Below are 16,348 nucleotides of genomic sequence, written 5' to 3'. Positions count from 1 at the left end.
CCAAGCAGCCTACAACACTCATTCATTGGTCATTTGCCTTTTTCTGTAGCAATCTTCCCTTATTATATTTGTTATTTAAAGTCAAAATTGTATGTTGTAAACAGTGTCGTCTGTTTTGCAATTAGAAAAATATGGCCCTTGCCCAAAACCATTTTCACCCATGCATTTGTTACAATTATTTGTTTTTAATCCCATTTAACTTGAAATTATATATATATATATATATATATATATATATATATATATATATATATATATATATATATATATATATAATTTTACAATAATTAACTTATTTAATTTGATTCCCAATCCGGAAGGTGGCGCCAACAAAACTACAGCGCACACAAGGACGAATGAGACGATAATAAACATGGCGGCTTCCATGGGGGCTCTCCGGCTAAATGTTCTGTCACTGCAGAGGATTTTGACAGGAATCTCACATTTGGTACTGTACACAGCTCATATAATTTTCTTTATTAAGCACGTCCACTAGTCAATTTTTGGGAAATTAAAATTTTCATTTGTTATCATAAATAGCACTTAGATAGCGGCTTGTATCAAGTGTAAACTCTTTCTGAAATCGTTTTCTTGTCTGTGCAGAGTCCTGGAGGCTGGGCAGTTTGTTCATCGCACAAAAAATCCAACATATTCAGGTACAACATGCTCCTCTAATCGTTAGTTTTATTTTCATGGCCTTCACTATAATTCTGCAGGCACTGTTCAACGTAAGGAAACACGTTGCTACAGATTGAAATTCTGTATCACTACAGCTACCAACCTCTTGTTACGACTTTTTCATAGTACCTGTTTGACAGCATCTACACTGTATTTCATCGTCATTGTTTTCCCCACAGGCTACGGCCTCAAGCATCATTCAGCACTCACTTTCATACATCAACTATCTTTTCATCTCAACCCAAAGTAAGTTCAATTTTAACTTGTTAAAGAGTAATTACAGTTAACTTACTGTGTACACCGTTTTCTCTCCATCTCCGCAGATCACAGTCACAGAGGAGCCAGACATTCTCTTCCAGAAAGTGTCTGTGTTGGTCAAAGGACATGATAAATCTGTTTTGGACAGCTTTGAGTTCTTTGCAACAATGGCAGCAAAAGAGTTGGGCCTTTCTCTTGGCAAAATGTGAGTGTCAAAAGACATATTAATACTTCATTAACCTACATACAAATGGTTTGTCATTATGTTTTATTAGTTTTGAACCACCAAAGGATATTGAAAGGTTGACATTGTTGAAGTCCGTTCACATCTTCAAGAAGCATCGAGTCCAATATGAGATGAGGACACACTACAGGTGCATTGAGGTGAGAAGCTTAAGTAAAACTTATTGCATCTTATTGAATACAAATATTTTTGAAGCCTTGAAGCTAGGGCTGTAGGGCCATAGACCTTTAGTCGATAAATTGGTTGCTGGAGTCTTAGCAGACCAAAATTTTTATTAGTCGACTAATAATTTTATTATATTTTAAGGATCTATATGGTACCAGAGTAGTAAGGACAAGCGAGTTTGCTGAAGATTTGGTATTTATATGTAAAAAGGCAGATTAACAAGATTCACAAGTTTATTTAGTTAACATAATATTGTGCAAGATATAAACTTGGCCATATAAATATAGATTCTTTACTGCAACAGGCATCTCTCCAAAAACAAGCCACTTGTATACAAATCTTCTACTTTCTAATGAGAAGCCCAAGGTTGGATTTTTTTTTTTTTTGCCTATTAAAACGGATCAGGGATATTAATGTATTATTTTCACTTCACTATATTTTAGCTGAATCATGTAACTGGCTGCACAGGTCAAGTGTACCTTGAATACATTCAAAGGAACCTTCCTGAGGGTGTAGCAATGGAAGTGACAAAGGTAAAATTACACTCACATACATATTTTAAAAGCACATACCTGAACAATTTTTGACTTCAACATGTGTATTTTTGTTGTCAAGACTGCCATGGAGAAGATTCCTGACCACATACTTGAACCAATGTGGAAAGACCAGCCCACCGAAGACAAGCCGGGCCAATAAAATGTTTACAATCATATTTGCAATAAAAATAGTATTACCAATTTCACAGCTGTCATTTTTTACGATGAATAAATCTAAATTATGGTAGTCTTTTCAATTAAATTATTTCAACTTGGACTGCCTGGAACCACATAACATGGTATGCATCAACAAAGTGTGAAAGTTAGCACTGCTCGATCTGAAGTTAAAATGAAAAAGCACTTTCAGTTATCTGCAGTGCAGCTGTCCAAATACTGTCTTGGTTATAGCCATCTAGACGATTTGGATTAGTTTCTGTTATACATTAACAAAACAACACAGTAGTTAATTTTGGACACATTTATTTAAGGCATTTATAACATGATGCAATAATGTTATAATAGGCTGTCAAGACCCCCCCCCCCCCTTTCCTTCAAATAAAGCCAATGGCTTACTGCTCCTATTTTCCTAGTTATGTGTAGACATGTCATGTATAGACTTTAATTATTTTTCCCCAATTAGCATTAAATAAGCCAATAAAAATAATTGTCAACAATAAACACAAACTTTACTTTTGAGAGTTTGAGTACACTGTGCTTTACAGTTTTGAGTGGGGTATCTGTGTGCTTGATAGTTTTGTGTAGAGAACTGGTTACAAATTTAATTTTAATTTTGTCAGGGCTTTAGTTTTTATACATGTAAAGATAAGAGCCTGAATCCTGAAAGAAGAGGTTCAAATATTAAGCAGACAATTATCAGCTCACCTTTCCATTGTGGTGGTGGAATCAGCTTGGGAGAAGGTCCTGGGCTCCTGGTGGCTGGGAACTGTACTGTACTGTGTGCCCCCTTCAGGAGACAACAACAGTCAGTGCAGTGCAATCAACCAAAGCAGAAACAAGAAGGGACTGTAGAGGTGATGGGGCAGTAGATGGCACCAATTATAGTGCAGAAATGAATTTATACAGGAGAAGGCTTTGTGAAATATTATGCTAGTGTTCTCCTGTAAACACATAACAAATATCTGTGTGTAGACTCTAAACAAATTACATAAGCTTGCAAGACATACAGAGCATTGCTAGGCTTGCAATATAAATATTTTTCAGAAAAGCCATTTTAACAAATATGCTTAGTAATGGATTCATTTAATAGGCAAATGTAAAGAGAAACACTGTCTTTGTACTGATTCTTAGGAACTATTAGTTCAATTGCTTTTTAGTTAATCACTAATAGTAGGAAAATGGTATTTATCCTTAGTCATATCAGAGTGCTTATCCTTGGAGATGAAGTCTTCCTTTTAGACATGCTACCACTTCTTCTGTGATGAGAGAAATTTATCCAGTTATTATGTCATGTTTTATTTAATGTTGTATGTATATTGTTAAAAAAGTGACTAATGAAGTCAGCCCTTAGCAATTTTCAAAGATTTCGCATGTGGAATGTAGACAAATATATGCAAATCAAATATTATTTATGTACACCTTTGTAGTGTTCTTAACATGGACCTCAGAATGTCACTGAAATAATAAGAATATGCTTGTTTAGCATCAACAAACATGTTGAGAATGTAGTACATCTGAACTTAATATAAAGTCGCAACCATCGTATCTGAATAAATAAAAAGAAGAAGTTGAGTTTATTTTTATTTTATTTTTTTATCCACTATTACTGTCATATCTTTGTGATTTTCATAAAACACATTGAACAAGTTCACAAACTTAATTACAGTGAACATTTAAAAAAGGTTACACAAGAATGTAAATTATACTTTTTTTTATTATCTTAGGCAATTACTAATGTAATTTGCTTGTATTTATATAAAACTACTAAATATATATTCATTAATAATGCCTTTAATATTTGTCATTACTAGAGACAAACAAACAGCAATTATCATAACGCAAAAATAACTTCACAATAGCTGCATTATAGTTAGAAATACTGGTAATACAGATGGAATATGTTTTTCATGTAATAAAAGTGAACGTGAGTCAAACAAAGTTTGCAGCACTGTGACCTAATAATACATAACTTTTCTATGTAATAAATAGAAAACTAACAAAAGGTCCAAGGTGTACTGAACAACAACTTAATGACTTGACAAGAATGCTTGAGGGCTGGTGAGCTATTGTGTCCCCCACCTTTAAATATACTGTCACCCATTTTATTTTTTTAAAAATTAAAAAGAAAGATCACATTTTAAGGCTTATAGGGTGACTTACAAAAAACACAAAACATGTTATGAACTTTGACAAAATATTACTCAATCACTAGTCACTAGATTAGTTTATCGGAGTAGTCAAATAGTCCCTACAGTACCAACAATATGACATACAAATGTAATTCTAATGACTGCAAGATGCCACAGAGGCATGTGATGTGCCAAATAGCTTTTAAACAGTATTTCTTTACTAACAGACAATACCAGTCATTAGAAATATGGCCAGATAATATTAAGAATCTTTATAACACTTCACGCCATTTACTTTACAGCACATATTAGGCCCTTTACAGTAAAGTTTTCAACATTTTGGGCAGGCTGTGCTAAAAGCGTCGGCCACTAGGAGGCCCTGGCCACCTCTGGCCTCTGCCAGGTGGGGGATGAGGCGGAGGAGAGACCGGTCCATTGTGGTAGCTGTGTAAAAGGATAAAATCACACATTGGATTCTAGGCTTAGGCCACTAGGGGGAACACTCTGATAAGAGCATCAACTTGGATTCTAAACTGAGGATACTTTGTAATTCAGTATAAATCATCTTAAATTATACTGCATTTGTAGTTGACATGCACTATTTATATTTCTTTGCATTTCTTTATCAGTAACGTCTTAGCTAATAAACTCACAAAATATTTTATATGTAAAGTATTTGATATGATGTTCAGGTCAGTATTATTATATTTAGTGGTACTACATTATGCAAAGATTATGGAACTGCTATAGTCACTTTATCAGTATTATTTCTGTCTATTTCTGAGAAAGAACAAAAGTGGATTGCAAGCAAATAGCAGAAATGTTAAAGCTGCAGCATTTAATAGCATTTGAAGAGCAAGCTCTACTTACCCTCTTGGACCACGTGGGAGGAAAGGTCGTGGAGGTCCAGGGGGAGGCATGCCACGGCCCCGAGGATGTGGGGGACGTCCTCTGAATCCAGGGTGGCCTGGTGGAGGTCCATGCCTAAACACAGTAATGTTTGCCCCAACACCAAAATAAATCCAGTTTCTGAAAAACACTTGCTTCTACATGGTTATTCTTCAGTAATGAAGTATGCTCTACTGCCGTAGTGTGCCTCTTACACAATCCACTGTATACACTCACAGAAGTCAACTATGTAGTAGTGCAGAAAGGTCAGAAATGGTGTATGATTGTGCCAGTCTATTGATGAACCATTACAGAATGTCATGTCACCTGAGCATTGGAGGAAAGGGACCTCTGAGGTGCATTGGAGGAGGTGGAAGGGGTGGTGGTCCCATACCCATCGGCCCTCGTCCACGGTGCCCTCTGGGGTCAGGATATGGTCGCATTCTTCCCATTCCCCTTAAACAAATACAAATTGTATGTACTGCTTGACAATAAGCATCTTTAGCTTTTTTTTTTTTTAAAACAAACTGAAAATACCTCATATGTGGAAATCCATTCAAAGGTCCATCGTGCATTCGACCCCTGCCACGACCAGGAGGACCAAACCCTTTTATCATACCCCGTCCGCCACGCATCCCACCACGACCAATACGACCACCTCTACCACGCGATTTTGCTCCTCGATCCCTGAAAGCATCAAGAAGTAAATGTAAAATAAACATTTTTTACATGAATACAACATTAAACATAAACATAGTGCTTCTACTATGGTATGACAAGACAAACAAAAAAATGTACAAAACACCCTGAGGGGTTTGAACACACCTGGCCTTGTTTTCAGACACTGGTTTCTCAGGTTCTCCTTGTGAAGTCTGATTTTCTGTCTCACTTTCTTTCATTTCTGTATCCATCTGAAAATAGAGCACTTATCACACTCAAATAAAAAAAAAAAGGTTTACATTATACAATTAAATTAATTTACATAATTACACACTTGTATTAACTAGGGCCTAGGGAGGTCTCAACCAACCTTTCAGTTAATAAAAAAATGAAATTGAAGAACCACATTGTTTAGTGCCAGCAGCATACTTCACAGTTCACACTGCAGTAGGTGATGGCCATTCAGGAAGGACTTAAAAATTTGTGACATTATTAATAGCTCCAGAAGCCAGACCAAAGACAGTGGCTTCAAAATGTTACCTGCACATTAGATTCACATTCTTATTTCTGGAGACTATATTCATGAGGGTTCATGGATAGTATGTTTACAACGGGAATAATGTATTAACTTTGATCAAGATAAGTCTATATCTAGATAAGTTATAGGTTTTATAGATGTTATATTAGATTAAAAAAAAAGTCCAATGCTAAATACAGTGGGATCGAAAAAGGGCTTCTCTGTTCAAAGAAGTGTGGTGACTGTAGCACAAATCACTGAAAAGCATCCATGGCGGAAGGCTTGAGCGTTAGTTACTTTGCAAGGCAAGTCTGTTTGTATAGCACAATTCGTATACAAAGTAAGTAAGTGCTTTGCAGAAAAAGAAGGACATTAAAATCACAATCAAAACATACATAATCATAATAAAAATTAACATTAAAAGAGTGCAAAATATGCACAGCAAAGCAGAACCATGTTGAGCCTGGGTTTAAACATTGTCAAAGTAGAGGCCTGTCTCACATCTTCAGGAAGACTGTTCAAGGTTTTTGCTGCATAAAACTGAAACGCTAATTCCCCACGATTAGTCCTGACTCCGGACACCAGCATGAGGCCGGTCCCTGAGGTCCTCAGAGTGTGAGATGGTTCATATGGCACTAACATGTCGGAGATTTACTTTGTTGCTAGGTGCTATTTCACTGAAACCTTGGGAGGGCTTATGCTGCAAGGTCCGCACATTTACGCATAGTGAGGCATTAAGGGTTATATGGAAACATTGATGTTTGTGTACAACGACAGACATACAAAGCAAAACACACTGAGGAAAACGGGGCGTTCCTGGGATTTAAGCGTTTGTAAATTAAATGAAGGAATACTTACTTTTCAGGTGAGGTAGATACGGAGAATATATTACTTTGTTGCTATGAAAATAAAATATGTATTATAAAATCTATAAAGGGGTCTTGACAGCCTATTAATCCTCGTTCGCGTTGTAATGGCGGCGGATTTGTCAGATAGGAGTAGACAACCTACATTCCCAAACGAGGATTTCTTTGTGAGGGTCATGTTATATAGAGCCCCGCCCACCTGGAAAAACTCTTCTGTGATTGGCTCCATGGCGCTTTCACCCCGCCCACAAACTGTTGAATTAGAATCTGATTGGACAAATTTAACGCCACGCTAGATACAAGGCAACAATAGGACAATTCAATAATTCATTCAAGTAGTCCAACAACACAAGTTCAAAATTTCAATTTATTCAAAATATCTTTTTAATGGAATTATAGAATGTAATAAACAATAATCATAAAAAAGTTGGACTTTAGAATAAGAAAATACCAACAAACGTATTAATTCAAATAAAAAACATACAAATCTTGTAGCAATATAAAATGTCACATTCAACTCACAAAATGCCCAAAACTACCAAGAAAGAAAGAAAGCTACTTTGCTTAGCCTATCTGTGTCTTCAACCAGTTGGCATAGGCCTATAGGGATGCACGCTCGTATAAATCTATAATAAAGTCAAACTTAATTGAAATGAACAAAAACTAAAAGAATGTCCCAATATACATAGCAATCGACAAGTGCCCATTTAACAATATTTACAGCATCTAGAAAAGGGCGAAAAGTCAGAACGTGCGTAAAAGAATATTACGCATGGCTAAGGATGTCCGAGAGTTTGTTGATGTACTCAATGGTATATTTGAGGGTCTGTATTTTGGTGAGTGGTTGTCCTCTCTTGGTATAATCCGGAGGCAAGTAATCTCGGAGCTGGTGCAGGGCCTCCGCCAGGCTCCTCATGCGCAACTTCTCCCTCTCGCTGGCCTTCATGCGCCTCTTGGTGGACATCTTTGACTTGCTCTGCCTCTGCGTTGCGTTAGTCATCCTTCGTCCACAGTAACCAAATGAAAAGTCTGTGTCCGGAGATCCGCTTGGACAGCTCATCTCCGGTGAAGAGCACATGGAGTCCAGAGAGGACTCTGGAGAGCTGGCTTGTTCTTCTCCGAAATGACTGGGTGCCCACTCAGTTATTATTTCAGCTGGTACTACATCCATATTGCAAAGGTCCCGGGTCAGTGACGCCGATATCCAGGTGAACGACCAGTGTTGTGCGCAGGAGATTCTGTAGCGCTCTTTTTATATAGAACCGGTCTCCAGAGGTTTATTGGTTCACAGCTGAGGCGGAAAAAAGTTCAAAGAAAATCTCCAAGTGCCAAAACGCGACCTTCCAGAAGGACGTCGTTCGTTATCACCGTGGTGTGAATAAGGCTAAATAGACGGATAATGTGACGGAAAGAAAAATAATACGTGGGAAATCACTCTTTAAAGATAGCTTGAAAACAACTGTCAGTTTGATGCGATTTGTGTAATGGAGGAGTAACATGATGATGCTCTTTCTCTTCAGTCTAGTCATTTAAATTAGGCCTAGTCCATATGCCAGCCAACTCAGTATTGGTGACACTGCCAAACATTAAATACATAAACATCAAAATTATTGACAATATGGAACAATAAAAATAACCTGTGAATTTTTGAACCATAAATGAATACAATAAGAGAAATTCGAATTGAAAACATGCTAAGAATTTGGCTGAATTATTTTGGTTGTTACCAACATGCTTTAACCAGCTCTGACCAGATAGCTGGATTTGGTCATGTCCAGAGGATGCAGCTGTCACCACACTCCTGCCAGACCTTTTCATGTCTGAAAAGGTGTGCAAGAACTCACTTGTGATCAAGGGGAACAACACAGAGTTGTAAAACAATGTCCTCTGTATGTCCCTCAGCTGCTTCTAGGACATGGAACTTGTCAATTGTCAAATAAACTTTCTGTGTAAACTACCATTCATAACATTATTAACAGTATTATAGTGCCAATTCAAATGAGGGTGGTTCCCTTTAACATCCAGTCCGTCAAATGTAAATTGTTTTTTAAGCAGAAAAATGGTGCTTACTTCTGAAATTTTAGTTTCAGTCTTTCAGCCAAAGGTAAAGGGCTGTCATTACATATTACAGAATCATCACTCTCCAAGTCTGCCGCAGGTGAAGATGGACACGGACTGAACACATCATCAATAATAGAATTGAAAGTATCTTTGTATTTGTTTTCTGTATAGAATCTGGTTGTTGTAACTGTGCCAACTTCCAAACTATGGCTTCTTAATTTGTGACTTTTTATCTGCACTTTTGGTCTAACTGCTTTGGACACAGGTCTTGAAAGAATGTCCGACTGATGACTCTGTTTGGCCTTGATCTTGGTTTTAGATTTTGTCTCTGGTACAGTTCGCTGGTTTTCAGAGTCACTGTCACTAGACAATCCACCACTCACACACACACTCTTTTTCGTCAAGGTTTTGATTTTGACTTTGCCACTATGTACAGAGTCAGAATAGAATTTTTGTGGCAAAAGTGATGAAGCAACAATGGTTTTGACAAATTTGAATTTCTGTGGGGGCTTCTGAGGGACTTTGCATGTGTTCTCGGGCTGTATGGGAACTGGGTCAAGTGCTAGAGGCTTCATTGGTTGTTTTGACTTATGTAATTCATGTTGTGTCATAAACGGTACACACAGGTTTTTCGTCAGTCTTGTCTTTTCTAACATTTTGCTTTCTGCATGGCGATGTTTATCATCTAAAGTTATATTTTTACTTTCTTGTTCTGCAATAATGCTGTTTCTGTTGATTTTACTGGCTATATTCTTCATGATTATTCGATCTCGCAAAGGTTGCTCCTCACACAGCTCAGAAACCGAAATGGAGGTTGGAGCTTTGAGATTTTTTGTCTGTAGATCGCATGTTCCAGTTTCATTTACATCAACGTGCAGGCGTTGAACAATCTTTGGTTGTATGGTGATGCTGGTAGTTGCAGGAGGAAGGGGAGACGATGTGAATGATACTGTATCCCAGTCAATATCACTTAGATGAAGAGCACTTATTACAGCAGAAACAGACAAAGAAGCTGCCTCTTTGGACTCTGGCGGTGATGCGGGAGAACCTGGACAGCCATCATTTACTTGCCTTTTATGGCTTACTGGAGTGTCCAAAACAACTTTGTCTAGTTCATCTAGAGTACAAATAGAAACAGGTAGCATTGCAGGTTTTGACTGAACATCTGTGGATGAACTCTGGAGAGACATTTGAGCCATGAGGTCAGAAATACCATCTGATTCAACAACAGCCTTCTCTTTTGTACTTTTTGTCTTCTTCTCTGAAAGAGGGAGACAAGTGTGTTAATTTGACTGTGGTAGTATCAACAACACTGATCAAACATGCTCATTGCCAGCCATGATCTACAACAGTGAGATACTACCACACAACCTGCAAAAAAGTGACAACAACAAAACCTGTGAGCTAGACACCTCTGGGCTGCTTCAAAGCCAGTGGTGCCAAACAGCACATTTCAGGTGTCAGACCTGCTGTAAGGCTCAGTCTTGAACAACACCACAAACTGTAGGTGCCTTTGATCTGGACCAATAACAAAGTGTTATGAAAATGTACTTGTTAGCCATAATCAGTCTATGAGAACTAAAAGGAAACCATAATTAGGAAAATTTAACAATGGTTAAACTTACTCTTGTTCTTGTTCTCCTCCGCTATGGCTTTCTCTCTCAGGAAGCTCGCCACCACTTCTGGATAGGCCACTCGAAAAAGAGATTCTTCCTCTACAGTCCTGACTTCATCTTGATTCTCAGGTGCTGGGTCTTCGGGAAATGCATAATGCTCTGAAAATGTAAAACACTTCTGTGTTTTACAAGTTTATAACTGCTTATAACAATATAATAACAATTTAATTTGTCTGACTTGCTCGGTTTAGATGTCTAACCAAACTCTAATTAAAAAATGTAATGCCTGTTTTGTACTTTTTTGTATATGAATTTGAGTATTAAACAAACGCAGTCAACTAGAATTAGTTGATTGGGAGTTTCCATATTGATCAGTCTAGCTTGTTAGTGAAGTGCACTGTGATTTGACAGGTTTCCCAGCCTGAAGAGGAAGCAACTTTAGCACCTAGTGACTGTTGTGACTGATCTGCCACCTCTGAACCACAGACTCACAGACTGTCACTAACAGACAGGTTAGGCGCGAGTACCTAGCACCGCTTTTCCTACCACACACACAGCAGTCTTCTCACTCAAATATTCAAATTAATATCATTACATTTAAATCAAGAACATCTGATTTTCAAATAATACTGTAACATACAACTGACCTGGTTTTTGTCCAAACAACTTCAAAGCACGACACTCCATGTTCTCACACGTGGCTTTAATATTCTGCAATAAAAATATGAATCATTATAACTATATTAGTATTTTCCTATATTCTAATGAAAAGTAAACACTGTCTCACCGAAGTGGCTTGACTTGCATGGAGACATCTCTTCCATGTTTTCTATTTATCAAGTTTGTGTATGTCCATCAAGACAAGAAGTTTTTCACTTGTGTAGTTTTTGGCCATTCCATTTTATTGTATGCCAAATTTCTACTTAATAAAGAGCATTGTTATATTACATTGGAAATGAACCAACAAATGTAACTTATCTAATGTAATGATATATTTTTACCTGCATCAGAAGCATATTAGGTAGCCTCCTTTTAAAATGGGATACAGGCTTGTCTTTTGCTATTAGAAACTCATTAATAATCTAAAATAAAAACAACAAATTAGTTAAAAGAGCAGTTTATAATTTATAATTTGTTTTACCTTTGTAAATGGAAAAAAGGGATTTGCAATGGTTTTTCTAAAAAAAATACAATATGGACAGAATAAGTACAATTGCATAAAAAACGATAAGAAGATATATTTATATAATTACATACAAATAAACCCACTTTCTGATGTTTGTCCTCTAATGATATAGCTTGGCGACTTTGTTCCTTGTGATGCCAGTCACATGGACACTGGTAGTCAAGTCCTGGGGTTCACAAAATCTTTGCTGGATCACAGAGCAAGCATCCACTTTTCTCATGTGCCTTTGCTGAGCCTACAGTCACATATTGATAATTTTAAAGATTGAAATACAACAAATCACATACCACACCTTCCTATGTTCTCACGTGTGTATGTTATGACATTATGGGTTGAATGACCTTGAATCATCTATGTGTGAAAATCTCTGCCCCAGTGTTCAACACTATCCTGCTTAATGGGAAACAGAGACAGGTCAGAGTTCAAAGCAGGGCAAAACTCACCAGGATGTCGGCATACATTGCAGTGAGGGACTTTCTTCACAGCTGATTCTGGAATAAATGTGTTATCCTCCTTCCATTTATTAAACCTAAAGTGATACAAAAATAGACATAATTAAGGAAACAAAAAGCCATGAATGAGGAATACACTTTTGTCAATACTTTTATCTTACTGCTGTAGAATAGTTTGCCCCTCCAGTTTATGGATCAACCTTAAAGCTTGCTCTTTGCCAACTCCTTGTATCCCCTAGCAAAGTTAAATATATGTATGAATACTGTTAAAATAGTTTACATAAATATGAACCATATTTATTACATTGGGAATATAATCGCATCCAAGAAAAATTGCCAGGCCAACAAGATTTTCTCGAGAGAGATGCAGGTCTCTTTCCACATCAGATGTCTGGTAACAGTCCAATTGAGGGTCCTGGGTTTATCAAATTATAGAAATTAAATTATACAGGTATGAAATTAGAAAACAAAACAGAATGACAGATGTGATTGGTACTTTTGTGTTCATGTTGAAGTTCCTGTAAACTGTCCTGGCTCCATACAGAAAAGCATCTCCATCATTTGTGATGCAGCCATCAACCAGGCCCTGAGAGTCTAGGTAGGCACACATGGCTTCTGCCTCACCAGCCGCTGTCACCCACGGCACACCCATGCAATCCAACATTTCTGCACACTATGCAAAAAACAGGCAGTTAATAAGGTCCATTAACTAAGATGTTAACAATCCCAAATGCAATATTTTGGGAACTACCTGCAAGTATGTAAGTATGTAAAATTTACATTATTAGAAATTAGAACACTTAAGTTCAACAGCTAAAGTAAGAGACGACATTTTAGAAAAATGTCAAACGTTTATAAGGTGATCATTGCAGTGAAGTGTGAGTCTAAATGTAAATATCAAAAGGATTTGTGTTATTACAGTAAAAGTCAGTATATATTTTTGTCACTGTAAATACAGAAGTACAAATGGACAAAATCTTAAATTATAGGAAAAAATAAAATGAAATTTGGTCATTATACCTCTCTTAGTATGGCTTTGAAACGCCCTCTGTTGGTGTTAGCCATGCTCTTTGGAGCTGCTGCCGCTTTTGTTCCAAATCTGCCTTGATTCCTTTTATACATGGTCTCTGCTTTAAGTTTTGGAGCCTCTCCTTCCATGACAAAAATCAGCTTTATCCCCATGAGAGTAAGAGATGACACTCTAAAGAACAGGTTTCTAGACACAAAGAGGAAGAGTGTAAGGGTATAATCATGGTACTTATAGTCACACTTACGGCGGAATACTGGATAGTTACCTCAGATGTGGTTTAGTGACCCTTCCCATCATAGCCTGGACATGCTGAGCTTCACACACCCAGAGACTCAGATCCACTGCAAGCGTCTTTCCGCTCAAACTGTACAAAGGCACTGACTTTCGGACCGGCTCCAGAATGGACCACAGCTCATGGACGCCCATAATGTCACCAAATAGTGGGCTACAAAGGTATGCAAACTAAAACATGCGAAAGATCGTCGATACCTCAAAACAACAACTTTCAAAAGATGGCGCCGTGGTCGGACTTCCTCATGCTTCGTTCTCATTCGCTAAAATTCCTCTGTAATTTTACGTCAGCGTTCGACGGTTTTACTTTGTATATTACTTTGAATTTGATTAATTGGACTTTATCAAGCTGTTACACTGGCCACTACACTATAATTAAGTAATATTCATCATCAATTTTTTTTTTTAACGATCCGTCGCAGATTATTTTCGTCATCATGCAGCATCGGACACGCTGTTGTCATGGAGATGGCGTGTCTGTTGATAAGATGAGGCTTTCTTTTTACTTTACTTTTCTAACAATGGACAAAACAGAACACTCAAAAGTCCTTATCGAAATTGTGGGTTTGATGAAAGAGCCTAATTTTCATGTCGCTAAAAGTATTGCAGAGGTATTTATTTATTGCATTTTATAAAGTAGTTCACTGTTTTTATGTACTGCATTTTAAAATGTATTCTGTTCACAGGGGCTTGAGGAAACGTTTCAAGAGGCGTTTCATAAACCCCATATCAAACCTTTACTTGAAAATGAGTGGGATACATATTTGTGGAAAAGCAAAATGGTGAGTGAGCAGTTAGATCTGAGCGAGCATCATTGTTTATGTTATACTTTAACTTGATCAAATGCTAGTAAAATCAGCTTTTTTTTTTTAGGTCACTTCATTTTTGGTTTGTGACTAGAGTATTTGGGTATTTTGGTTTAATCTAGCTATTGACAATGGTTCTGAAAGATAATTATTTGTTTCCACATGGCTACTGTAGTTTGTTCACTTTTGGTTTGTGATTAGTTTGCACTATACATTTGTTTTGTGCTGTCTTGTAGGAGATCCGGGGTGAATTGTGGCAGTACTCCAGTAGTCTGATGTGCTTTCTAAATGGAAAACTTCTGGGAAATGAGAACGACCTCTGCAGATGGGCTAAGGATAATTGGGAATTCACTATAATGCGGCCACCCATTCTCTATAAGGCTCTTGCTGAAAACTACTACCATAAATACTTACAAAATACAAAAGTTAGTCAACATCAAACATTATAAAGTCAAAAGACAAAATTTGCATGCAATGATATTGTAATCAGTCAATCTTTTTCTTTTTTTTTTTTTGTTGAATCAGTTTTACATTTTAGTTCAGTGAGCCATTTAGTCATATACACCTGCCAATTATACATATATTTTGTTTATGCCTGTAATCAATATGTAACAACATCTCCCAACATTGCAGCATCAGTTTGTGTTCATGGATGTGGAAATAGTAGGTGAAAAGGCTGGCAGATTCTTATTTGAGGTAATGCTGTCAATTATGTTGGTTTACCCTTCAAGAAAAGCGGCACAGATCTGATCTTGAATTTTCTATAATAATTTTATCTGACATCCCTATGTCACTATATTATTGCTCTACCACCAGAAGTGTAAAAATGTTTGACCAAATTAAATCAGTAAGCTCATACCAGTACAAACAGCATAAGTTGTACTGGTATGAGCTTACCAAATAGATACTAGTTTTCTTTTAAATGGTACAATATTTTTTTAATTGAGCATGCTATACTAATACAATATATGTGTTTTCTAAAGTTGTTCACAGATGTGTGTCCAAAGACAACAAAGAACTTTGAAGCTCTGTGCACAGGAGAGCAGGGCCTGTCAGTGAGTGGATTCCCACTTTGCTACAAGGGCACATTGTTTCATAGGGTGGTGCCAAACGGCTGGGTCCAAGGTGGAGGTAAAGTATTGTAATTAATTTACAGTTTGGAATCATATATGTTTATATTCAGGGCTTAGGAACAGCCCAAATTGAACAAATGACTCAGGACAACAAGCCATACACATTTTTGTTTTTTAGACATATCACCAAAACATAGAGGTGATGGAGGTGAATCAATCTACGGGCCTACATTTGAAGGTAAAATATAATTAACAAATAATAATACAATACTATACACCCTGACTCCATGCCTCTTTTTCACCAGCTGTCTTTGTATGTTTTTTCTTAGATGAGAGTTTTGCCATATCTCACTCACAGCGTGGGACATTAGGAATGGCAAATAAAGGTCCACACAGTAATGGATCCCAGTTTTACATCACTCTGCAGCCGACACCATGGATGGATCAAACCTATGTAGCATTTGGGTCTGTATAACATTTGTAGCCTTATGCTGGTTGTACTTGTCAAAGTTAAGATTATTTTTCTTTATATTTTTGTTTTACAGTCAATTGATTGAAGGTCTGGATGTACTTAAAAGAATAGAGGAAGCTCCAACGTGTAATGAAAGACCAAAACATGACTGTAAAGTTATCAACTGTGGCATATTAAAGATTTAGGTTATGGAGAAAATGACATTAAATAGTAGATATAACAGCTTTACACCATATCTCTGAA

The 16,348-nt window shown here is 37.0% G+C and overlaps 5 protein-coding genes across 6 annotated transcripts; 2 read left to right on the top strand and 3 right to left on the bottom strand.

The window, feature by feature from the left end:
* The first annotated feature begins 353 nt into the window (after positions 1 to 353).
* On the top strand, positions 354 to 2,080 carry mrps10 (mitochondrial ribosomal protein S10). The gene is made up of 7 exons (XM_033991298.2): positions 354 to 448; positions 604 to 656; positions 858 to 924; positions 1,002 to 1,141; positions 1,212 to 1,320; positions 1,789 to 1,878; positions 1,961 to 2,080. Exons 1-7 carry the CDS (start codon positions 374 to 376, stop codon positions 2,039 to 2,041), a joined length of 615 nt encoding a protein of 204 aa, XP_033847189.1. The 5' UTR covers positions 354 to 373; the 3' UTR covers positions 2,042 to 2,080.
* A 272-nt stretch (positions 2,081 to 2,352) lies between these two features.
* Positions 2,353 to 7,273, bottom strand: si:ch211-51e12.7 (uncharacterized protein LOC336335 homolog). Of its 2 annotated transcripts, none has more exons than XM_033991327.2 (6): positions 7,111 to 7,273; positions 5,901 to 5,986; positions 5,613 to 5,762; positions 5,403 to 5,531; positions 5,058 to 5,171; positions 2,353 to 2,845 (listed from the first exon to the last, which is right to left on the bottom strand). In XM_033991327.2, exons 2-6 carry the CDS (start codon positions 5,984 to 5,986, stop codon positions 2,785 to 2,787), a joined length of 540 nt encoding a protein of 179 aa, XP_033847218.1. In that variant the 5' UTR covers positions 7,111 to 7,273; the 3' UTR covers positions 2,353 to 2,784. The 2 variants fall into 2 exon arrangements, with proteins under 2 accessions (XP_033847218.1, XP_033847217.1); XM_033991326.2 differs by lacking the exon at positions 2,353 to 2,845 and adding an exon at positions 4,175 to 4,631.
* Positions 7,274 to 7,683: 410 nt separating this feature from the next.
* On the bottom strand, positions 7,684 to 8,581 carry msgn1 (mesogenin 1). Its single transcript, XM_033990578.2, has one exon. The coding sequence runs from the start codon at positions 8,287 to 8,289 to the stop codon at positions 7,885 to 7,887; it is 405 nt and encodes a 134-aa protein (XP_033846469.1). The 5' UTR covers positions 8,290 to 8,581; the 3' UTR covers positions 7,684 to 7,884.
* On the bottom strand, positions 7,936 to 13,946 carry LOC117392483 (flap endonuclease GEN homolog 1). The gene is given in 15 exon segments (XM_055232278.1): positions 7,936 to 10,440; positions 10,805 to 10,952; positions 11,439 to 11,483; positions 11,485 to 11,506; positions 11,583 to 11,717; positions 11,801 to 11,877; positions 11,937 to 11,973; positions 12,065 to 12,078; positions 12,080 to 12,216; positions 12,425 to 12,510; positions 12,595 to 12,668; positions 12,738 to 12,848; positions 12,930 to 13,106; positions 13,454 to 13,649; positions 13,729 to 13,946. Coding segments are annotated over 15 exon segments (2,676 nt in total). The 5' UTR covers positions 13,890 to 13,946; the 3' UTR covers positions 7,936 to 9,184.
* ppil6 (peptidylprolyl isomerase (cyclophilin)-like 6) lies at positions 13,614 to 16,290 on the top strand. Its single transcript, XM_055232404.1, has 8 exons — positions 13,614 to 13,670; positions 14,441 to 14,536; positions 14,797 to 14,985; positions 15,194 to 15,256; positions 15,544 to 15,691; positions 15,812 to 15,871; positions 15,963 to 16,098; positions 16,179 to 16,290. The coding sequence occupies exons 1-8, from the start codon at positions 13,614 to 13,616 to the stop codon at positions 16,288 to 16,290; spliced, it is 861 nt and encodes a 286-aa protein (XP_055088379.1).
* Positions 16,291 to 16,348: the final 58 nt, after the last annotated feature.

This window comes from Periophthalmus magnuspinnatus, chromosome 24, assembly GCF_009829125.3.
Source record: "Periophthalmus magnuspinnatus isolate fPerMag1 chromosome 24, fPerMag1.2.pri, whole genome shotgun sequence".
Classification (NCBI taxonomy): domain Eukaryota; kingdom Metazoa; phylum Chordata; class Actinopteri; order Gobiiformes; family Gobiidae; genus Periophthalmus; species Periophthalmus magnuspinnatus.
This window is presented reverse-complemented; position numbering and strand designations above follow the sequence as displayed.